This window comes from Rhinichthys klamathensis, unplaced genomic scaffold, assembly GCF_029890125.1.
Source record: "Rhinichthys klamathensis goyatoka isolate OS25496 unplaced genomic scaffold, OSU_Roscu_1.1 h1tg000149l_1, whole genome shotgun sequence".
Lineage (NCBI taxonomy): Eukaryota > Metazoa > Chordata > Actinopteri > Cypriniformes > Leuciscidae > Rhinichthys > Rhinichthys klamathensis.
This window is the reverse complement of record NW_026606684.1, coordinates 1,916,719-1,941,992: the sequence shown is the minus strand read 5'-3', so window position 1 is coordinate 1,941,992 and position 25,274 is coordinate 1,916,719. Positions and strand designations below refer to the sequence as shown.

The following is a 25,274-nucleotide window of genomic DNA, read 5'->3' as shown; positions in this document are numbered from 1 at the left end:
ATGACTTGACTTGACTATGACTTGCAATGTTAAGACTTGGACTTGACTTGAGACTTGAATTTAGTGACTTACTCCCACCTCTGGTATATACTATAGTTTTACCACATGACATGGAAAGTTCAGTTTTTACCAGTATTTGAGAGAGATCTAACCTTTTCACTCTGCCACAAGGATCAGTTGGGCTCCTCTGGATGATGCATTATCATGCTTACTGTTATTACCTTGTGAATTCGTAATAAAAGAGCCATGTTTGCAGCTGTGCCACCCTGACATTTGAGAATATACAAATTGCTGGACAAAAGTTTTTCAATTATCTCAACAGCTTTAAAACTACGTTCTGAGATTTATAAAATGTGTTTATATGAAACGTTTCAAACCTAAAATGATGCAATAGTATTTAGTTTTGAATTTTTTATTATTAAGACACCATATTAAGACACCATTACAGACACCATAAGACAACAATTTTAAAAAGTTTTATTAGTCTGTTCATTTGTTCGGACAGTTGCACCACATGACATTTAGGGGTTTAAGATAAAACATAATATGTATTATTTAAATGTACTAAAAATGAATTCAAACTAAATAGGATAAAGTGATATGTCATGAATTTATCGAATTATTTTAAAAGGAAATAATCTATTTGGGCACAAAAACCCTTATACTCGTATAAGATGTTTAAACAGGGTAAAAAATTTAAGTCGACAGTTACCGAATGCTCTAGCAGTTGATGCCAGACAGATGTATTTTGGCACCTGTTGATTTGAGAAGATTAAGGAAAGGAGATTTGGATTTGCTCTAAATGGATTAGGACACACTGATCTTAACCCTCAGGCTCCTGCACTGCAGATGGATACATTTAATGCTCTATGCTTTTTATGTTTTTTAATGGAGCACGATCAAAAATAAATAAATAAACGTCTGTGAATGGTTATAATTTATTGCTGTTAAATACTACACAGATAACCTGACTCACTCATGATTCAGCATAATTAGGTATACTTACTTACATAGTTATAAATTATGCAAATATTTTTTCTATAAATTATTTAATTATAATCCAGATATGATGCAATTACGTTAGCCGCCTCTCTTGAGAAACACTACATAGATGCTCAGAGAGATCACCGTGTTGATAAAACATGTTTAGAGGCACACGACAGCAATGATTATAATGAACAGGGCGGATCAACATTCACATGTCCACACCTTATACCGTTTTTTTCAGATACCTCACAGGAATGTGTCAGTATAGTATCAGGGATGATTATGACAAGTAAAAGCTGAAAAATAACATACTGCTTAGTCATGTAGTGTTGTTGCCTTAGCAAATTTAAACATAGGCATTTTCGTCAGTTGCATAATACACACACTGCACATTTCCTAAAAATAAAAAAATCGTTTTTTGAATTCATGTTTATTAGTTTTAAATTCATCTATATGCTAGTGTATTCATAAAAGCTGACAAAATTAACCTTTACCAGATACACATTTAAAATAATAGTCTTGGACCAAAAGACAAAGAGATATTGATGCCCTATCCTGCACTACAGAGATTTTTTTTTAAATCCAAATCAGAGAGAATTATTATCACCATTATTATCTCGAGAGAATTACTGCAGAGGCATTAGGAATTAATTTGTTAATTCATAGCTTTATTAGTTCACAAGGTTCAAATGGTTATAAAATTCACTCTTTTTTTGTTGTTGCTTCAAATCAACAACAATATAAAAGTAGAGATCAGCAGAGCAAAAGTTCATTGATCAATAAAAACAAAAAATGTTGGCTTTAAACATCGAGGCGTACAGCATTCGTCAATGTTTTTAGCACACAGACAACAACGTCATGTTTATACGCTTCATCTACTGTTCAGGTAAAGACCGTTTCTTGCAATCAGTGCTTGGCAATTATTTGAGCATAATCTTTCACTGCCCAATACTGTGATTTATGTGTTCATTTTAAAGTATAGATTTTCACAGAAAACAAATGCAGCTCAAGGCAGAAAATTCACATTCTGTATAAGCAAACTGTCCTCAGGAAATGTACAACATAAAACCGCTCGCTAGTTTTAAGCTCGTACCAAAACTTGCCACGTGAAAAATAGGATTTATGTATTTAATTTTAGGGCCTGATCTACCCAAAAATATTTTATAATATTAAACTGATAAACCAAGACAGAAACATTTAAAAATCCTAAATAGAACTAGGTAAACAAATATGCAAAGAACCATATTAACTGTAACAATATATGTAGTAGTCTGTATTAAGTGCACATAAAGGCATCACCAATAGGCTTCCTAATGCTACAAATGGGCATAAGAGAAATCTAAGATCAGTAAACTTGCTTAAATTGTCCTGCACATTCATAACTGATGTCTTACTTTGAGCCAACAGCATTTTACTAGAACTATTTTTATGCATAAGCAAGTAAGCATTCATTATTTATATTGCGCAGGAATTGTTGCGACTGCAAAAACAAAACCTTGTTGAAATAGAAAAAATGCATAGTGACACATTGTCATGTCGATATACATTATCACATTGATGTACATGTTTCAAATAGTAACTACCCATGATAAAGATGTAAGGTGACACAAAATGATGCTTTTGGAGAGCCACGAAAAGTGGGGGAAAATCACGAAAATCTACTCTAAAATATTATAAATGTAATAAATAGTCACATAGTGCAAAACTAACATTACGTACTAACATAATGTGCTCATTCAATGCTCAAATCAACCCATAACTAAAAAAAATTTGTAAAGGAGCAAAAATGTATTTTTCAAATAATCAAGCCCTTAAAATACTGAATGTTGGACATATTTGTGCATGTTGCAGGTTTGTGTTTGGCATCTTTGACATGAGAGAGGGACTGACCAGCCCCTGAGTTATTACGGTCCAAAGCTGGTGCTCTGAAGGCAGGGTCCAGGATGAACTCGACAACCAATCACATCTGAGCCAGGTGAAGCTCCTCCAGGCCATCTTTACCCATGTGGTAGCGTGCAAGATCCTTCCTGGTTACCAGCCCCTCAACCTTCACATCCAAAGCCCAGGGAATTAGAAACTCGTAACATTTCTGAATTTTGATGTTATTGCAGACAAACGATAAATGGACAATTTTCAAGTTCTATACTATTTCCTCTATAATAAATTAAAATATATTACGAATAAAGAAATTAAAATAAATCAATTAAATTAGAACAAATATTAAATTTAAATAAATAAATAAACTATAATCCTTTAAATGCTACAGGTGTATTTAGGAATCCCACCATTATAAATGTACATTATAGAAAAGTAATATTTATTTTGAGATTGGCCAAAGATTACATGTAACAGTTTTATTAAATAAATTAGCGTTTTTAAATATAAACTTTAAGATAGCACTAGATGACAGAAAGGTAATCTAAATATAAAACTAGAAGAAATTAACAAGCAAAATTAAATATTCAATATCAGACGATACTGACAAATAAAAAAAAAAAACTAATATCAGCCAATAGCTGATTAATAATACTAATATAGTACCAACATATTGTACGTTCCTAAACAGTAGCTGTGAGTTAAAAGTAGTAACATATTTGGAATATTGATTGACTCACTCTGTTCTCATTATCAACCACCACCAGATGTCTCAGTCCTAGCGCCCGAAACAATTTAAACACACGAGGGAGTGAAGTCTCCTGAAATCAAATATGAAAAACAACAGTTATTATTACAGCACATGATTTAACCACATAGTCATGTCAACTAAAATACACTTCCTGGTACCAGTACTTCAATAGGGTGTGGCAATTGCATTCTTGTTAAAGGGTTAGTTCACTCAAAAATGAAAATTATGTCATTAATGACTCGCCCTCATGTCGTCCCAAGCCCGTAAGACCTTTGTTCATCTTCGGAACACAGTTTAAGATATTTTAGATTTATTCCTAGAGCTTTCTGTCCCTCCATTGAAAATATATGTACGGTATACTGTCCTTGTCCAGAAAGGAAATACAGACATCATCAAAGTAGTCCATGTGACATCAGTGGGTTAATTAGAATGTTTTGAAGCATCGAAAATACATTTTGGTCCAAAAATAACAAAAACTACGACTTTATTCAGCATTGTATTCTCTTCCGGTTCAATGTTGTCAATCCGCGTTCACGAGTCCGCAGTGACGCTGCTGACGTGTATCTGGTGGGTCCGTGTATTCGGGTTCAAATAAATATGGCTGGGCAAAAAAATGCAAGTCTTCCTCTGTGTCGAAATCCTTAGACATGTTTGCGAAGATTGTTTTGTTTACAGCGTGCGTCTTCCTCAGACTGTGAACGAAGCTCGGGCGCACCAGATTACACGTCTGCAGCGTCTTACGTCATCAGCGTCACTGAACGTGGCTTGACAACAGAACCGGAAGAGAATACAATGCTGAATAAAGTCGTAGTTTTTGTTATTTTTGGACCAAAATGTATTTTCGATGCTTCAAAACATTCTAACTAACCCGCTGATGTCACATGGACTATTTTGATGATGTCTTTATTTCCTTTCTGGACAAGGACAGTATACCATACATTAATTTTTAATGGAGGGACAGAAAGCTCTCGGACTAAATCTAAAATATCTTAAACTGTGTTCCAAAGATGAACGGAGGTCTTACGGGCTTGGAACGACATGAGGGTGAGTCATTAATGACATAATTTTCATTTTTGGGTGAACTAACCCTTTAAGGCTTGGACACGACATAATTCCATGTATGAATAAACCGCAAACTGGAGAGGTTCAAGTCTCTGCCTCAATTGTTTTTTCTCTCGATGCTAGTCGATTTTTATGATTTATATTACGGGGCTGTTGAATGCTTGAATCGGTTTGGCTGACGAACGTTGCAAGGTGTGCAATTATTTTCAGGGAAACACACGGCTTAAGTAGTTCCAGGCAAGCCTTGACCGCATTACATGCCCATATCATTTCGCCAAATGATTTCAGTTATTTCAAAGGTTCTTTCAGCCTATAAAAACAAAAGAACCAAAACCCACAACACTGACCAAGCATGTAAATATAGTAAAAATAGCAGATAAACTTATAGTTTCGCTTTTAGTAGAGACGCTTCTGCCGAACACTGTTGAGACTCAGGTAATTTACATACGCTTAATCTCTCTCATCATCTTAACAATGTTTTGAGGTGTGATAACCGTAGTATAATTGACTCCGGGCCATTGAATTATTAGAAAAATAATGCACACCCGAGGTGTAACGGCCACGACACGATTACCACCTCAGTTGTGCATTATTTTTCAAATAATTCAACGGCCCAGAGCCAATTATTCCTTACATAATCAATTTCAGATAAACTTGCCTCTAAATGGCATGCAACAACAAAAACTATGATTGGTTGCTTTACATGGAAGTCAGTTAGTCTCAGTCTGTGGGGAGTTCTTGGCCAGAATATGCTGCTACAATGTAAGTTACTTAAGTTAACTGACCTGAGGCACAGTATATGGGGTCGGGTTCATGAACTCAGTGAGATCCATCATGCACTCCCTCTCGTCCTGAGAGACGTGGATGGACTGAATAGGAGGGAAACGCGGATATGCATCTCTGAAGTCCTTCAGCTGTAACTTCCTTTGGATGAGACGTGAAGATGCCCTCTCCACAAACACCTGAGTCACAGAGGGCTGAACTATTAGAATTTGCCAAAGTAACAGTTACAGTATTGCCTATAAAATAAAGATGAAAGTCCAACTAAAGCCATCATAATAACATTTTTCCACACCTTATGTTTGAGAAGAACAATAAGCTGAGAGCGGAGAATAAGTCCACAGATTTTGCCCAGCTGGGGGAAGAAGATTGGCAACTTTTAGTCTTTGTTGAAACTGGAATATACTAGGAGTAACAGGATCTGATGTCATGCTGTCATGGTTATGTCACCTCATCATGCCCAGTAGTATGGGTAACCACTGGGAAGCCGTTGTGATTGGTGGATGTGTTGCTAAGAACGTCCACAATCGTTCCGACCTTCTCCACTCTGTTAAAGCAGGTGACTGGAGAGCTCATGACCTCCCTGTGGTGAACACATTCACTATATGACACTGCACCAGCATTATTTGAGTATTATTTATATCATATTGTAGTACGTATAAATATTTTGAATTCGCTTTATTTTTACATTAAGTTCTAGTCGAATTGTTGTGCTTTTATCATTTTTAAAAAAGTATTCTATTCAGCTTTTTTAATACATTTGTTTTTATTTATTTTATTACTTTCACTATTTTAGTAACTAAAATGGCAGTAAGTTAGTTAGTTTTATTTTAAGCTTTATTTCAATTAATTAAAACAATTTTAATTAATAATAAAAACACTGCACTAGACTAGTAGCTGACCGATATATTGCAAAGGACGATATATCAGAAGATTTTTTTTTTAAATTGTTATCGCATCGGCTGATAAGTTTTTCTGTTTAGCCGATAATAGTCAGAAGCAAGACTTTTATTTTGACCGAGCTGAGCTCAGAAGCACTCATTCTTCATCTTCATTAGTTTACGGTCTTTGTTTAACAGTTCTGTCTAATAATTGAAAGGAAAGGTCTTTGAATATCTAATAAACATTTCCTGCCACAAACTTCACAAGTACAGATATTAACAGAAAAATGAGTATACACTTGGTCAACGTGCTTACTTTCTTTTTATTAGTTTAGTCTAAAGTATAAATCTGTTCATTATAAAAAAAATAAAAAAATATCCACTTTAAGATAGTTTTCAAATATGAAAAATGTCCCTCGAAAAAAAAACCCAATAGGATTTTTCCATAGGCTTTTGGATTAGCGCTAAAAACAAGCTCTGTGATCAACAAAAGTTTATGAGACTTGCAAGTTTTGTCCATCAAGATCATTTTCACAGATTAACAAGTTTTATGAATTTTCAAGCATAAATGCAGTCGCCAGAAGTAAAAAGCTAAAGGTAGGCTATAAACGAACTGCACCACGATCCCACAAATTCAACGTCACTAAGCTTCCGATAACTCTTTCAGTTTACTCAGAACGTTTTGAGTTAGAATAGTTTATTAGAGCACAATTATAAGCATAATGAGGCTGTAACAGCGGACTGAGCTTACTTGTTCGGCGTGAGGATGTTTAATCTCCTCGACACCCTCTTTAGTCCCATTTAGCCACTTATTAGCAACCGCCTTTTTTTAAGACACATAACAGCTTATGTATTTTATGTTGTAGAATAAAATGTGAAGATTATCTTGAGCTTGTGTTCGGCACAGACCTTATTTCAGCCATTTAACCAAAACCCCATTACAAAAAACCCATTGACTTCGGGACGATGGAACCGGAAGTGCTAAAATGCTAACTCGCTTCTGTGTTTTGACCATAGACAGTAAAAGAGGTTTTGACCTACAAAGCATAGGCGTAATTTGCAGGTGGAACATGTCCCCACCACTTTTTGCCAGGGTCGATATTGTCGCCACCACTTTTTGAAACATGTCGCAGCACGGATGAACCTAATAAAAATAAATAAAACATCTCCAGTTAAATAGCAGAACATTCGTTTTGTTTGTTTGTTAAATTAGAGGCGATCTAGCGCTGAAATGTGTTATATTTTTTTTCAATCAAGCTGAGAGATCGTTGCCGGCCGCTGCTATCAGTGGCGCAGATACAGTCTCTTCAAACGGATGTGCGCTTCAATAATTGTTAAAAACCGTTGCAGAGATTCTCTATTTGTTCCGGTGAAATCATGAAACATAATGCACACAAACGTGTCCCTGCTTGATATACAACCAAAGATTAACATATTCGGTTTTAATGCGTAAAAACCCCCAAAAAACTATACGATTGTGGATTAAAAACCCAGAACCTCTGACACGCTTGGCAAAAGTTGTACCACTAGATCATTACTGTAGGCTACACAAGTACTGTTCGCAGATCTATGCATTTATTGAAAATTCTCGGCACTAACAATATATATATTAGTAGATCTCATTTAACGACAAATTAAACCCAATGTACCACAATTGAAATGGATTTCTGGGCAACGTAATATTATTTTTTCCGAAAATTGTTATTGTACACATATATTGTACATACACGGTTTAGCATTCATAGCCTTAATGTTGCATGGTTGTATGAATTACTGTTAGATTAATTAGAACTGAGAGTCAGTATAGCGTGCATCAGAGAAGATAAAAGCATCACATGACATGTAAGGCTGAAGGGTGTGGTTACCTGGCCGTCAGCCAATGAGAAGTAGCAGGAGCCTCCCAGTGGAGGAAAGGAACACTCTGCAGCTTAATATGGAGGTCATACAGGCCCTATAAACAACAAAAACCAGTCAGACAAACACACACATGAGCTTCATGCTTTAATAGCACAAAACATAAATGGCATGTATGCATGACTAATGCTTTGTGACACCCTTAAGAAACCCTAACAAAAAACTACTGGAAAGACAAATCACCAGTTCACAAGAGACAAAAATAACCATGCTAGATATTTTGCTTCTCACCTCTACAAAGTAATCCCCCACAATTTTGGCAGTCATCAGCACAAGCATGATGGGAAAGCCATAGGTCACATTCCCGGTGGCTTCCACCAGGATTACAGTGAGACTGAGTGTCATTCTGACAATGCCACCTGTCAAATGAACACAACAAAACAGCTATATTTTGTTAATGATGACACGTACTTCCTTTACAGAAATGCAGTTGGGAGGACTATTATAAACCACAAGACTGCATTACTGCTGCATTTCATTAAAGAAAGTCTAGTTAAAATGAACATGAATCTCACCATGAGAATGAAACTCACCAAGCTGGGCAGCAGCACCTATCAGAGCATATTTCCCAGGATCTGCCCAAATCTATAAGTTTAGAAAATGTCCACAACACAATACAGTTAATCTTTCCTCATATTTTAGCTCTATTTTTTCTCAAATTTGGGGTTAAAGATTTACGGTGACTGGGAGGGGACATGTTCGGTTCACTTAGTTTTGTCGTGGCCATGATATATTAACCCGTGGGAACGTGATAATATTTTGTGGCCTTGAGATATTAATTTGTGGGAATGTAATATTACCATGCGATGTAAAGTTGTGGACTCGATGATAAATGATCAATAAATGATAAAAGAATATGTAAGAAGAACATAAAATAATTTAGGCCTACAAGAAAACATTTTTACCCATCCCAAACCCATTCCCTGACCGTGTCTTTATTTGTATTATTATCCTATTATTAAGCCTATTAAAGCTGCTGTAGGTAACTTTTGTAAAAAAAAGATTTTTTACATATTTGTTAAAACTGTCATTATGTCCTGGCAGTAGAATATGAGACAGATAATCTGTGAAAAAATCAAGCTCCTCTGGCTCCTCCCAGTGGTCCTATTGCCATTTGCAGTAATACACGCTCCCGGTCAGAAACAACCAATCAGAGCCAGGAGGAATGTCTTAGCAGTGTAAATCACGCTCGTGTACGCGCTGATCACACCCCTCTCTTGCACAGCGCGCGGCGTACCGTCTTTCAAACTCAAGATTGTCGGTGTGCTGCAGCTGTGCTAATGGCGGAGAAACAACCTAAACTGCAAATTTCTTGAGTGGCACCTGCTCATAAAACAAAGACGGGTAAAAGGAAAAAGACAGATGACGATAAACAAGCGAAAAAGAAAGAATTAGACAGAGCCCATTGACTCGGTGTCAAAACTCTAGCCGAGTAACATGTAGATAAAATGTCACGCACTGTGCAAAGCAACAATTAAAACCTGCTAATTCACTGGCTTTTCATGTTGATGAAATAATGTACTAACAAACCTTATCTAGCATTAGGCCTACATATCGCTAGAATAATTACTTACATACTGTTACGTTAGTTACCGTTATATTATCTTACTAGCTATTTATAACTTATAGAAAGGGTGCAACGTTATAAAGTTACATTACATGTATTGCAAAATACGTAATGATTTGAGGACCAAGTTTGTAGTCAAAGTATGGGCAGGCCTTAGTCAACGTAAAGCATATTGTTGATGTTTTGTCCCTACTAGTGAATGTGCCATACAGTAACTGTTTATCCGCCGTCATCGGTGGCCCTGCTTACTAGCCTGCGCGTTCACGGCAGGCTCTGCTGTGCGGCATTAATTACTCCAAACCCGTAAGACCTTCGTTCATCTTCAGAACACAAATTTAGATATTTTTGATGAAAACGGAGAGCTCTCTGACCCCTTCATTTTAGGAGTTCTGACGTAGAACCCAGAAGCGTTGCACAGTTACAACGTCAACAGTGTAGGACACTGACACAGACGAGAAAAAATTGTTGAATAAAGTCATTATTTTTGTTTGTTTTTGTTCACAAAAAGTATTCTCGTCGCTTCATAACATTAAGGTTGAACCACTGGAGTCACATGGACTATAATTCAACAATGTCTTTACTGCCTTTCTGGGCCTTGAAAGTGATAATTAAATTGCTGTTTATCGTGGGGTCAGAGGGCTTTTCATCAAAAAGATCTTAATTTATGTTCCGAAGATGAATGAAGGTCTTAGGGGTTTGGAACGACATGAGAGTGAATAATTAATGACTGCAATTTAATTTATTTGTGAACTAACCCTTTAAGTAACATAATATACAGAAAGTTAATTAGGTAAAGAGATAAAAGAAATGAAGGGGGAAATAAAGCAAATGCATAACAATGAAAACAAATTTTACCCAATAATAATAATAATATATAAATATTAAAATAAAAACAAATGATCAGTGAATGGATTTAAAAGAATGTTGGATGGGATAGATAAAATATTTTATAAGGAATATTAAACAATTAGCTATTGATACATTTCGTTCAAAAGCAGTCTATAGACACCATCCGGCGCAATAAAATTTAATAGGCAATGTTAATATCATTAATCATTTCTTTACTGTGCTTTTTCTTAATTAAAAATAAATATTTTATGCCAATCCATTTCTGATAATTCCAGGTTGATATGGCCGCGCAGGTTGTTTACGCATTTATCTCAAGGCCATGAGAAAAATATATTGTTCCCTTAACATAGGATCTCGAGGCCACGACTTTACACCATGTGGCCACAACATAAGAATGTCATTACTTCGACAAAACAATCTCATGGGCATGACTTATCACATTCCCACTAGTTAATATGACGTTCCCACAAAATAATATCCCATAGCCACGACAAAACTAAGTGAATCAAACATGTCCCCTCTTGGTCACTGTAAAAATTAATTAAAAATGTAGCTGTAATTAAAAAAATGCAGAGAGGGGTAAGTACTTACTGATTGGCTGGAAGCGATGACAGACAAAAGGATCCCAAAGAGTCGTCCCCAGGCTGCTCCAATGAGCAGAGAGGGGATAAACACTCCTGCCGACACGGTCAGACCATACGTCCAGACAGCCAGGAGGAAATAGGCTAGAGTGAAGACCCCTAAAGTCACAGGGTTGTACGTTCCTGAGAAAGAGAGATATTCCCAGTAAAATTTCAATATTAAAACAAAACTAGACTGCAGCAGGACTCATTTTAAAAAAAGAGAGATGGGTAGCCTGGTTAGAAGGAATGGTAGGGACTGAAGGCTTTATAATAGGCTGTCCAGTTATGGCCCAGTTATGAGGTATATACACTCAGAAATACGATTTATAAAAACACATAAATATATGCGTGGTGTGTTTGTTATATATATATGCAAGGTTTGTTTCTAAAAAGATAACAATAAAAGACACAAAAAACAATAAAATAAGATAATTGCATTGGTTTCTTTATTTGTACTAGGTTTTATTTCATCTGTATTTAATTTGTTTATAGTTAGCACTAGAAGAAGCATACCTTTCCTAGCAGATATGGTTTTAAATGGCATCTCATTTGTTAAGCTAAAACACTGTTGGTACATCACTCTGGATAAGAGGATCTTCTAAATGCCTTAAATGTAAATGCAAAAGACATGCACAACCCTGCATGATCTGTAGTAGGGTGAACATCTGTTCTCTTTAGCATACTATCAAACACTCCAGCTCTAGAGGGCAGCATAAGGCTACCAGCCATGAAGTAATATTAAAACCATAACATTATATGTGATATTAATCATATATAAAACATGTAATTATGATGTTATAATATAATCATATTACATTCTGAAGCATTACCAACTTGGTCATTATATAGTCATTATAAACCTTGCCAATTGGTAAGTTGTGATTTTGCTTGTTTAGTCCAGTGGCTGAGTACTGACTATGTGCACTTGCAGCTCTCTGGGAAAGTGATTAAAGGTGGCTTTTCTCCAGAGCGTAGGAAGATTTTAGCTGCCTGTTAGCTGGCCTGCTTCCAGCTTGTAACCAAATCTGCTAAATAATTGGCAGACATATGCAAACACACACATACACAAAAAAAACATGCAGACACACCACATAATTCAAGAAGTGCTGCAATAACCATCAGGCTTGATGTTTCGAGAATGCAAGTCTGAGAATATCCACACACATTCTCAAGCCCGTTCACACCCGTACAGAGACACACCTGGGGGGTTGTGGAACAGACTCCTTACACTCCGCTCAGGTGTGTTGAAGAAGGCAGTGGCCATGGAATTATATTCACCATCAGCACAGAAGAGCTGTAAATGAACAAAATAACTAATCACGTGTCTGTTTGACATTTCAGACTATATTCTGATCTAGGAATAGTTCAACTAAGCATTTTCTCAACTAAGAGAACATTTTGAAAGCTCAGTAAGCACAAACACCTGCAGAGGATACTCCTCAGTGTGGTCCGGTCCCAATGGCTGGCAGTCATTGGAGAAATAGATCATAGTGAAGGAAACTGTAGCGGTCACCGCCGCAACCAGCATAGCCTCCATTACCTGCAGGCACGGCCGGTGAACGTACCTGAGACATAACACATCCTGTTAAAATCTCACAGGCCGATGGATGGATGGAAGTGGATGAAAAGTTTAAAAGAACTGCATTTATGAAATTAAAAAACTTGAATAACTTTGTCTTCAGTCCATTTTGATCAATTTAATGCCTCCCTGCAGAGTAAAAGTATTATTTCTTAAAAAACAAAAAAAAAAACAACAACAAAAAAACTGACTGATCTTACTGACCACAAGCTTTTGAATGGCAGTGTAACTAATAAAGCTGACATGTTTAAAAATAAAAGGTTTGTTAAATGTAATATTCTCCAATATTACTTAACATTATGTTTTCAAACACAGATATTTTGTGTTTTCGGTATCAGTCATTCTCAGACTCTATTATGCCCAATTTGACATGAGGGCATAACCTAGAGAATTGTTGGATTGATATGTAAAAATTGTCATAAACATCACAACTGCTTCTGTTCAACGATACACACATACCTACAATTCAATGACAAAACCAACCCACCATTTAGCAGAATCTCAAACCTATTGTCAAGTTCCTGCAAAAATTACTTAAAATGGCCAATATAAGGAATAGATACATGGTGGCCCCAATAAAAGTTTTCCATTACACAACATTTTGATTTTCAAAAATGTTTTCCTTAAATTAATGCAAAACGTATTACCCATGACCTTCGGAATTCAATAGCTTGAGATCCTACCTTATTCTGAAAATTGTTAGCCAATTATTGAGCAAATTGAACAATGCCCCAAGCATCCCTCCTGGAAAACGAAAGAAAATCAGACAAATTATTCAAAAGCTACATCCACTCATTTTAATTTTATAAACAAAATTATTAAGATGTTTTATGCACAGACAAAGTGATGTTCCACTCACCTAAAGCTCCCATGATAATGAAGAGAGGAATTTCATATAAATTATATTGCACAGTCTAAAAAAAGAAAACACATTCAATTTAGTTCTTGTGACATTTTGGAAAGCTTTAAAGGGACAATGTGTAACAATTTCTCCCATCTAGCGGTGAAATTGTATTTTGCATGCAAACGAATTGTGCTCTCCAGCGCCTAGCTTTTTCAAATGCGTGTTGTATCTACGGTAGCCGTTATGTACCAAAAAGCTATGACAGGATGTCTTCTAATAGCACACATAGACCTCGTCGAGTGTTCCTTCGGGTGAACAGGTTTGTTATTTCAAACAAATAGCAACTTGACACAATGAACAAACGAATGTTACAGTACGAATTACTGACTTTGAAACTTGCTGGGGCAGTGACAAGCGCCTCTCACTGCTCTGCTCCTCCGTTTCTGCTGCTTTCAGTTACGTCACGCTGGCTCTGAACGAAACCGCGTTGGCCTAGTACTTTTTGTCCCTCTCTGCTATTATAGTTTTTCAAGATGGCGGAACTACATGGAAGCCTCCGTGGACCTACCCGTCCCATGTATATAAAGATAATAAATTCTTCGTTTACGAGGATAAGTCAGATAATAGCTTGTTTTCATATGACGTCACGCCACTGCGTTGCCATGGCGCGAAATGCAAATGGAGGGCAGGAAGTGATTTGCTGTATTTAGAAAGCACTATAACAAACTCAAAATGCCTATGTTTTGCGTCGTTTATGGTTACTTAAATCGATCAAACCACGAGGAGTTTTTATCGTGTACCAAAAGTTGTTGTTCATAAAGGGGGAAAATGCAAGAAATTGACCGAAAAACTCCGGAAAAACGGCTAGCAAACCTACGTCTGCGGTCGGGAGGAGCCGAATGGGAAAATGCCCGTTTGTGCAGTGATCACTTCGTCAATGGTGAGTTAATACAACTTAAGTGGCTATGTTTGTGTAACGTGTAACATTTACGAACTTTGTAAAGTCCAAGTATGTCTGTAAGACGAGGTAGTTGCTGATATCTACCACCTCGATGGCAGGAAAATCTTTCAATTCAGTTGAAAATCGCTCCTCTTCATAACGTAAGGATCACGTCCAACATATGTTTGATTTTTTGTTTACATCTTTCTCTTGTAATAGCGTGTAAAGTAGTACAGTGCGGACTTTCCTCCATCTCGTCCATTGCGCTCTTCACTCCCCTGCCCTCCATCTGAATTCCGCGCGTCATCATAATCACGTGACTGAAACCCAGCTATTGGCAGAGGTGTTTGTACACCATTGAGGACATATTTATGAATAAAAATATTGATTTTAGATAATAAAATACCTAAAAAAGTACACATTGTCCCTTTAAGGATCAATACTACAGATTTTACTTTCAAATCTCGTTGCTGTGAAAAACTTAAAATTGGCAGCTAAAAAAACTTGTCAGAGTAACTGAGAGAGAAAGATACAGGACTTACATCACTGTCAAAGCGGCCAAAGTTAATGAGACCGGGGCTGGAGAGTTCTCCAGGCTTCCCATGGTAAATACTCAGGAAAAAGTTCAGTGTGAAGCTGGAGACCATCGAAGCAAAGAACTAGATCAAAAACAAAGCAGGATGAGAGGTTCAAGCAGTAAAATAGACAGTGCTCTTTAATAAGGAACCAAGCTCTTATTCACAATCACTCACAATTCTCCAAGTCAACATCTGGTTCCAGAAAGATGCGCCTTCCTCTAAACTGAACAGAACCCCACCTGTGCCAAAAAAACACAATGAATCAAAGATGACCCTGAACAATCTGATCCAAGATTCATTCCAGGGCAGTTTAACAACTTTTATTCAGAGGAACAAGTGATGCATTTTCACTTACAGCTAAAACTCTAAGTATAGGTATTTTAATATGCTTTAACAATTAAATTAAAAAAACTAAATTTTTCTTATTGACTTTGCATAACTTGCTTCTATCTGATGTAAAAAATGTGGATATTTGAAATGATTTTCTGCATGTCTCACCAACAGGGGCTCCAAAGGCAGCGGAGACTCCAGCCGCTGCTCCTGCCGAGACAAAGTCTCTCTTCTCTGTGTCCCTGCGGAAATACTCAAACATCTGCAGGAAATAGAAACTTGCAGTCAGGCTCCATGTTCACTGTTAGATTCAAGTAGACTCAATAGTACAGAAAACTGACCTTAAAATCTTTTTTCAGTGAAGTGCTTCTGCCTTGAGATACTCCTGCAGCCACCACTGCTCCTGAGTGAATCATGGGCCCTTCCTGGGAGAGAAGAGCAGATGCTGAGTCTGTTAACCCCAAATTAAAGTCTCATTAACCCCAATTGACTGTTCTTCTATTGTACCTTTCCAACAGCAAGACCTCCAGCAACTGAGCAGATCACACCAAAGACCTTTACCACCAGAGTCTGTGGACGTGGAAGAAATACATTTTTAGAGATCTCTTAAAAAAAAGAGAGAGAGAAATAGTGAAAGTGATGTAAAGGCCAAGTATGGTAACCCATACTCGGAATTTGTCCTCTGCATTTAAACCATCCAAGTTAGTGCACACACATTAGGAGCAGTGGGCAGCCATTCAGAGAGCGATTGGGGGTTCGGTGCCTTGCTCAAGGATTATTGAGGGTGGAAGATAACCCTGTTCATTCACTCACCCACCTACATTTTCCTGCCGGTACTGAGAATCGTACTTGCAACCTTCAGGTTATAAGTCTGACTCTCTGACCATTAGGCCACGACTGCTCTACATAGCTTTATCACACAAAAAATACATCACCTTTAGTCGAACAACACGAGGGATCTTCACTCCATTCAGGTAGCATTTTATCTGAGGGATTCCACTTCCTGCAGCAATGGGCTGAGAGAAAACGAGAATGAATTGTAAACAATGTTCAAAGTAAAACTATGTAAATACTTTGTAGTATACGGCATTCAAAAGTTTGGTCAGTAACATTTTTTTAAAGTCTCTTATGCTCACCAAGGCAGCATTTATTTGATCAAAATACAGTAAAAACAGCAACATTGCGAAATTGTATGACAATTTAAAATAGCTATTTTCTATTTGAATATATTTTAAGAAGTAATATATTCCTGTGATGTCAAAGCTGCATTTTCAGCATCATTACTCTAGTCTAAAATGTTGCTGATAATAAATATTTCTTATTATTATCTATGTTGAAAACAGTTGGGCGGCTTAATAATTGTGTGGAAACCGTAATAATTTTTTTTCGAGGATTCTTTGATTAATAGTAAAACAGCATTTCATTTAACTGTCACTTTTATATACAATTTAATGCATCCTTGCTGCATAAAAGTATTAATTTCTTTCAGAAAAAGTAAAATTGGAACTACTACAAGAAATACTTTATCTTACTTGCAAGCACTGCAGTAAAAAAAATGTATTCTGATCAACTGGAAATCTGAAAATTCACCATCAGTAAGACATTGGGTTAATGAGCTTGTGTCTTACTGCACACCTGAAAATATATTATATAGTGTGAGAAGGAAGCAAGCAGCCTTTAGAGAAATCTGGGGCCCCTTCATAGACATTCTGCCTTCTCTGGAAACTTCCTCATTGATGCATTTGTTGTGAGTAACGTGTAGAATTATATAGGTATGTATTTATACAGATGGGGGTATGTATAAACTGTATATAGACTGTTTACTTTAGATATATAAATGAAAAGAAACTGAGAACCATACATGGGAAGAGGGTGGAGGGTGGGATGGGAAAAGTTTGTGTAATATTTGTGTTTTTTTATTATTATTATTTTTTAATTTTTTTTTATTATATTTTTTTTCTCTTCTGATGTTTAAAATGGAAAATCTTCATCCTTGTAAGGTGTGTCTGTAGGTGTATATTCCTTTTGTTAAATACGACTTTAAATGTATCAAACTGTAGATCCTTCCTACACACAATTAACATTTTGTAAGAGCTGCGGTTAATAAAAACAAATCTTTAAAAAAAAGAGAAAAAAGTACAATTTCAATAACAACAAAAATTTACAGAAGTAACCCAATCTGATTCAATAAGTCGAGAAATATAATTAATAATGCAGTATGCTAGTATGCTGTTGCAAACGCAGCCAAATTATGCTTTCTGCTTGAGTACATTGTTTTGAAAGAGATGTATGATTTGAACTCTGTGACTCAGTCTGAAACACAGAAGGCACACAACACAAATATCATTCGGACAGGAAGAAAACAAACCTCAATAAAAGCAACAGCGATAGCGCCAACCATCACGAAAGCAGAGTTCAGCACTGCCCACAGTATAAGAGAGATGGACAGGCCTCCGAGCTCTGTGAATTTCTCAATGTCTGAACATCTGATTAAAGAAACTCTGAAGCCAGTAAGAAACATCACATATCAGATTAGCACTGTATTAAAAATATTACTAAGGTGTATTACTGCATAATAACATGAAATTTTTTGGGTTTTTTTTATAATAAACATTGCTATTAATAGTCTTTTTCCTGGAAAAAAAAATGAAGAAATCCTCATTTTAAAATAGTTGAGAAATAAGTTTAACAAACTACATAGAGCATTTTTTTTTTTTTTTTTACTAATACAATCTGTCTATTTCAAATCTGTCTGTGTCTGGATCTGGATTGGCGTGCATCCGGTTATGGCCAAATTATTCATGTAATCCCAAAGGAAATGGATTACACCAACTTTCATATTACAAATGTAAACTGATTGCATGAAATGAAATTATGTTGTGACAAATTGTTCAAGAACTGCAGTATATTGGCTAATTAAAATTAAATAAAGAATATACTTTTTTTATACAAATACACTTTTTTGAGTGCTTTACGTGATAAACAGATTATATCAGAGGATTGTAAATTACATGACTGACAGAAAAAGGATACTCTGTTTGACTACATAGTACTTGTACCCAGCAAGACTCTCCACAGCAATGTCTATCACGCATGCGATGAGACCAGTGAAGAACCCAATCAGACCACAGATCACCCATCGCCTGATCTCCAGACATCTAAAACCCTGTGTTTAGGATAAATAAGCATTTCATGTTAATCTGCAATGGCTAAAACAATTATAGACTCTATAACCAGAGTCTGTTCTGCAAGTACACTGAATAAACTGCTTTTAAGTGGAAACAGCTTATCAGTGAGTGCCGTTCTGCAAATCTTCAAAATGATTGCATGACATATTCATTTTGGATCAAGCCAATTTGAAGATTATCAAGAAAAAAAATGTGCAAAACTGTGCTGTTAGTTTCATTCATTCATTTAGTGATATAAATTATAAAGAAAATAATGTGATTGAAAAAAAAATCAATGTGTTTAGGGGTCGAGTTGATACAGCATATGTCATATGAGCAGAGGGGGCCTACACTATTGTAAAAAATAATATTTAAAAACTTTTAAATAATAGTTTACGTCCGTTTTCTCTATTTTTCCGCCTAACGCATTCAGCTCTGTGATTGGTGGGCCAGCTGTGTGCATACTGTGGTGGCAGAAAAACAGTGGTAACAAGTGGAGGAAAATAGACAAAATCCACGGAACAAGAGAAAAAATGTCTTGTGCTTTTGGATGTCAGAATCGGAATGCATCCATAGCATGATTCAACTCGTGAGCTCATTAGTGGAGACTGCAAGACCTGAAATGAGTTTGTCAGATATAGGGAGACAGACAAAATGTGCAGGGCTGGTGGTACTCCAGGACAGGTTTGAGAACCACTGGTTTATAGCAAGTCAATGAGAGACGAATTTGAAATGACAGGAAAATCAACCAATCTTATTGTCCCTGGCTTGTTATCATCAGGTTTATGAAATGTGAGAAACTCGATGTGGGGGGTGGGGGGGACTGATAAAATAGCTAGCGCTATTCGCTATGGAAGCCGCAAGCAACATTAATGAGGACATCGTTGCTAATTTATTATCCACGCAGTTTTCACAATTAACTTTTAAAGAAAAGCTGGAGTTAATCAGCAAATGAAGACCTACACCAGAGCTTCATTGTGTTCAGAAAGCCAAAGCTTTTTAAAGCATTTAAAGGTGCAGTCTGTAAGAATGACAACTAGTGGTCGAAATAGGTACTCCAGTCCAATTCTAAATATCGGAGATCGCCGTTTCTCCTGCCACCTGCTCTTCAGACTGGACGACGCTCACACGGGTTACCAGTTTGAGCACATGCAACAGGAACGAGCACCAATGAAACGAGCGCCAATGAAAATTGGCAACATGCAGTATCACAGACCAAAACAAAAACAAACATTCCAGCCTGGAAACGCACATTTTAAAGTAAAATAACTGGCTGTAGAAGTGTTTTTCAGAGAAACGAATATGTGAACTTTGAATGTTTCCTCAAAATATGCAAAGATATTATGGTATTTTTATGCTTTAGTAGAGTGAAAAAGTTACATACAGCACCTTTAAACCACAGCAATTAAGTGATACCCCTGGATGACAGCATCAATCAAACTAAAGCTTTACTGCTGGAATTGTTTGCCGTTGGTGCAAGTTATTTAAAATCTAACCGGTTACGTGACTGACTTTATTCTGCCTGCCACTGCCACTGTCTTTAGTTGAGAAAACAGTTATTTCGCAGAATTACTGGTCAGTCTGTAAATTTACTAACTTGGCGACTATGCACATTTACTGTAATTTTGCATAATAGCTATATTTTTCCCAAATCATAATTTAAATACGGTCTGTTACATACATTTAATCAGCTGCTGTGAAAGTCTAATGTTATGATTAATTTTCAACATATGCTGAAGTGTCTGTCGCTAATGTGCTTCGGTCTGAGCTATGTCATGATGCGTCGGCTTACATAAAATTTAGTTGCTTTTGTGGCCAGTTGTCACCATATTCCGCTGTAATGACACCTATTGTGTGATGATGCAATTCTTTGTAATGATAACTTGCATTTTATTACTTTTTGTTTAATTTGGTGATAACTCTCATGCTCACTTGATGGTTCCTTGTGGTATTTCTTGTCAAAGGTAACATGCAGTATTATAGAAGAGGACACAGTAAGCTAGGCTGATTTTAGGTCAGGTTAATATTTGGTGAACTTTTACTTTGGGGTACTTTTACTTTGGGGGTGAGAGGGCCAAGGTTCAAGAGTCAAGGTTCGCTCCTGCATATTAGTCTACTGACCATGTGACTCATTCGTCTCTCTTCCTCCAGGAACAACTGATTCTCGCTGTTATCATAATCAAGACTCTGAAACACAGAATGCATAGTAGTGACATTTTATATCACAGCTCTTCAAAGACACTTTTTTTTAAAGTGTACATGTTGCATTTTGCCTCATTTTAAGCTAAGTTAATGAAACCCTACTTATTTGTCAAAACATTCCCAACAGACGCTCAATTGAAAGAGAAAGGTCAGCTCTAGATTCAATTACCTCAAATTTGAGGGACAGCAGCTTTTCGTTGTGAGGGATTTCCTTTGGTCGACTTCTCACAATGTCCTGTGTAAATTGGAGAAGAAAAAAACAGACTCAAGAGTTGCAATTCATCAAGGGCATATATAGTCATTCTATGCTCATGCAATCAGAATAGCACAACACTTTATTTAGCTACATCAACTCTTTGCAGCCATGAGCAAACTTGACCTCATGCCAGCACATCGGAAACATGACCTCACAAATAATCAAGTACATCAAGTCAGGCTTTTTCCTGAGTCTCCTGCCAAGAGTGGATGATTTTAGGAGAGATTTAGAACAGATTTATGTGCAGCCTAACATGCAAATCATGAATAAACCACAAACATTTCGAAATTAAAACTGAAACTACAGCTGCATCAAAACAGTGAAGCCACTTTTTTGGACTGGAATAAGGGCTATTAGTGTTCTTTGTTTTGAAGTGTCCTTTTTTTAAAATGAATAAAAATGAATTGATGTCAAACAGATTTTACCTCTTCGGGTGTGATTTCCTCCTCAAGGTCCACTGTGCTCAGCCTGCCTATATGAAATATACCTCCCCCAGATAACTATGAACCAAACACATTACACTTATCAAGAGTCTACGTTAATCTACATCAACAATACAAAAAAATACGACTATATTTTAACATAAATTCTTCTCACAATATCCTACACACACACACATTGTAGTTCGTGTTGGGGCCCCACAACAATGTGTGAAGCCCAGTACCGTATATAGTGAGGGGCCAGAATTTCTAGCTATGGCTCTGACAAAAAATCTACCGATTCAATGTAGGTCACATGATGACAGGTGCTTACAGTTTCTTAGCCGAATAAGAGGGTTAAAAGAAATGGGAAGTAAAAAATTCAAATATCCAGAGTTGCAAAACAACCTGCACAAAAATACAAGGACATAAGGACCTTACAAGGATTTACAAGTAACACAAAGGTTTTACCCTATTATAACAGGTTTAAGAACTATTTTGTTTTCGTTTCAACACTGTGGAATGACATGAAGTTAAAGCAACTGTACTGTCAATATTATGTTGCTGCGTCTGCAAGCCAACACAATACCTTTGCATGCTTAACAAGCGTTATCAGCGGTATCAGCAGAGCAAGTAATTCATTTAAGTAGAAGCCAAAAAATTACAGATTGAATGTGAGTCCAATATATGTCTGTTATGTAGTCTGCATGGCTTGTCTGGTACCTTTCTGTTGTATTTCCCATCCTCGGCACCGTTCAGCAGTGGCGTTCTCTCTCCGCGATCTTCGCCTCGGCCAGACCATGACACTTTCTTCGCGATGTTGGCCATGTCAACTTTTACAATTATACATACATTAAACCTGCGAACTGGACAACTACTGCGAACATGTCTTCTTCCCCATGACTAACAATCATAAGCAATCCCGTGACGAGTGTACGGAAAGCACACAAGTCCAAGAAAGAAACTGTTTTTAAAGGAATTCTGGGAAATGTAGTTCTGGGTTATAATCTCAATAACTAAAACCAATTTTTTTTTTTTTTGTGCACAAGGTCTGCATTTGTCTGTATAAAGTAACACAAAGTGTTCCAAGCGTGGGGAAAAAACAACACAAACATAATTATCTATACAACATATAAACATATGTCTGAGGTATTATTTACAACATTTAAAGGGATAGTTCACTTCAAAATGAAAATTCTGTCATCATATACTCACCCTCAAGTTGTTTCAAACCTGTATGAATTTCTTTCTTCTGCTGAACACAAAGGAAGATATTTTGAAGAATGTCAGTAACCAGACAGTTAACGGGAACCATTGACTTCCATTGTAATAAAAAATAAAAAAAAGTCAATGGGTCCAGTTAACTGTCTGGTTACTGACATTATTAAAAATATCTTCCTTTGTGTTCAGCAGAAAAAAGAAATTCATACAGGTTTGAAACAACTTGAGGGTGAGTATATGATGACAGAATTTTCATTTTGAAGTGAACTATTCCTTTAACTTTTACATGGCTGACAAATTTAAAGTACATCTGAAACCTGAAGTCTGAGCCCAAAAGCGTATAGGTTCAGCTCCCCCTACAGTTAAGAGGTGGTACAGTTGCCTAGCAACGAACAAATTGCACTCATGGATCATGTTTCAGATTTTGACGATGCATTCTTTGTGCAACCAGTGCTTACAACAGCCTGGGAGAATAACCTCCAAGCTGAATTCGGATCTGTGATTACTTTGGGACTAAATTTGGAGTTGATCACAATTCAGCACCAAGATCTGGGTCATCACACATATTACATTAAATTAATTTCAGTTCACACCAGGTCGAAATATTTCAGTGCAGCCCAATTAAAATAAATAAATTAACTAATACACGATTGAATAATGCCTAAAGAGAAATGTACTAATACTGTAATGAGAGTTAGTTGATGCAAAGTCACTTATAGTAAAAATGTTCAAACGGGACCATCAAAATAAAGTGTTACCATTTATTTAGCTGCTAGATGGTTAAAAAAAAAAAAAAAAAAAAAAAAGTGTTGCTTTTAGTACTGTTAGCTTTAGATATTGCAGAGAATATATTTCAATAAATGGTCCTACAAAAAATGCAAACAAGTTTTAAAATGCAAAACCAACAGGATTCTCATTTTAACTCTTTATTATTTATCCTTAAATTAAACAGATGCATATGCACAGCATGCATATATTCTCTGCATCAGTTTCTAGCCTTCACATTGTCTTTCTCGCCACAAATCTGGAAAGAAAAAAAAAACAGAAAAGGTACTGGTAATTTTCTGCCCTCGTTCAGTTTACAGACATTTTCTTTTACCCTAAAACAGTGCGAAATTCAAAAGAAGGGGAAAACACCTGTGAAAAATCAATAAGGAAAATTCCTTCATATTACAGCAGTAGATTGGGCCCTATTTTTACTTGCTTTTCTTTGCAGATCTTTCTGGTGGACTTTTCTTGTTGGAATGTGATGATTGAACGTTCTTGCCACGGTTGTCATTCCATGCTTTATGGGAACTGCACACATAATCTCTTTTTCTTTTTGACGTAGAAATGTTTCTTAGTTGCAACCACACCCTGCAGGACCATATATTGAATGAATGAATGAATCAGTCAATGAATGAGGCATTTATATAGCGCTTTCATATGTACTACTGTACACCCAAAGCGCTTTACAATCATATCAGGGGTTCTCTCCTCAACCAGCACCAGTGTGCAGCATCCACTTGGATGGGCGACGGCAGCCACAGTACAATGGCGCCAGTGCGCTCAACACACACCAGCTATAGTTGGAGAGGAGAGAGCGTGATAGAGCCAATTCAGTGGATGGGGATTATTAGGAGGCCATGATTGGCAGGGGCCAATGGGTGGAATGTGGCCAGGACACCGGGGTTACACCCCTACTCTTTACGAGAAGTGCATATCTTGATGCCTTTTCGCTCTCCCAAAAGTTACAGTACTTTTTCAAGTGGTTTATTGTTTTTATAAAACTGCAGTAACAGCAATCGACACACAAACGTTCAGTAAGAAGTTATGAACAATAAAGGCTATAGGGTTAAGGTTAGTATTAGAATGCATGTTCACAGTTGTGTTTTTATACATCAGTTTTTAATCTCATCCAGTCAGAATTTGGAATCTGAAAAAAAAAAATGCTTTTTTAAACTGAACGAAGCATGCTAGTTTGTTAGGAAATTACTTGCAGTGGCCTAAAGGCTTTAAGTAAAGGTTTTGGAAAGCGATTTGTTTAAAACATCTCACGTGATGTTTATAACTTCCCCATCAGTGTTTCTGATGAATCCTCATGAGCCTGCAGTTCAGAAATATTCTTGGGTTTCAAAGCAGCCCCAGAGCATCACCAAGCCCCACCATGCTTAACTGGCGGAGTTTTCTTTTCAGCATGTGCTTCATTCTTCTTCCTCCAGACATAACGCTGATCCATAGGGCCGAAAAGTTGCAGTTTTGTTTCATCGCTCCACAGAACAGAATCCCAAAACTTCTGTGGCTTATTTATGTGATTTTGAGCACTTTTCTTGAGCTTTTGGGTCAGTAGTGGTGTACGTCTTGGAGTTCTGGCATGGAAAACGCATGCTTTTAGTACTCGCCTTACTGTGTAAGCTGAAACCTCAGTGCCTGTTGCCACCAAGTCTTGCTGCAGGTCTTTTGCAGTCAC

General features: G+C 36.7%; 1 protein-coding gene across 1 annotated transcript; it reads right to left on the bottom strand.

The window, feature by feature from the left end:
• Positions 1 to 1,634: 1,634 nt before the first annotated feature.
• On the bottom strand, positions 1,635 to 22,536 carry clcn7 (chloride channel 7). The gene is made up of 25 exons (XM_056258191.1): positions 22,328 to 22,536; positions 21,611 to 21,685; positions 21,099 to 21,164; positions 20,849 to 20,914; positions 18,594 to 18,726; positions 17,929 to 18,038; positions 16,496 to 16,576; positions 16,068 to 16,130; positions 15,902 to 15,985; positions 15,729 to 15,822; positions 15,405 to 15,469; positions 15,195 to 15,311; positions 13,728 to 13,782; positions 13,552 to 13,612; positions 12,713 to 12,854; positions 12,490 to 12,583; positions 11,258 to 11,430; positions 8,784 to 8,835; positions 8,482 to 8,609; positions 8,202 to 8,287; positions 5,906 to 6,038; positions 5,751 to 5,810; positions 5,461 to 5,637; positions 3,603 to 3,683; positions 1,635 to 3,034 (listed from the first exon to the last, which is right to left on the bottom strand). The coding sequence occupies exons 1-25, from the start codon at positions 22,430 to 22,432 to the stop codon at positions 2,948 to 2,950; spliced, it is 2,388 nt and encodes a 795-aa protein (XP_056114166.1). The 5' UTR covers positions 22,433 to 22,536; the 3' UTR covers positions 1,635 to 2,947.
• Between the last annotated feature and the right edge of the window lie 2,738 nt (positions 22,537 to 25,274).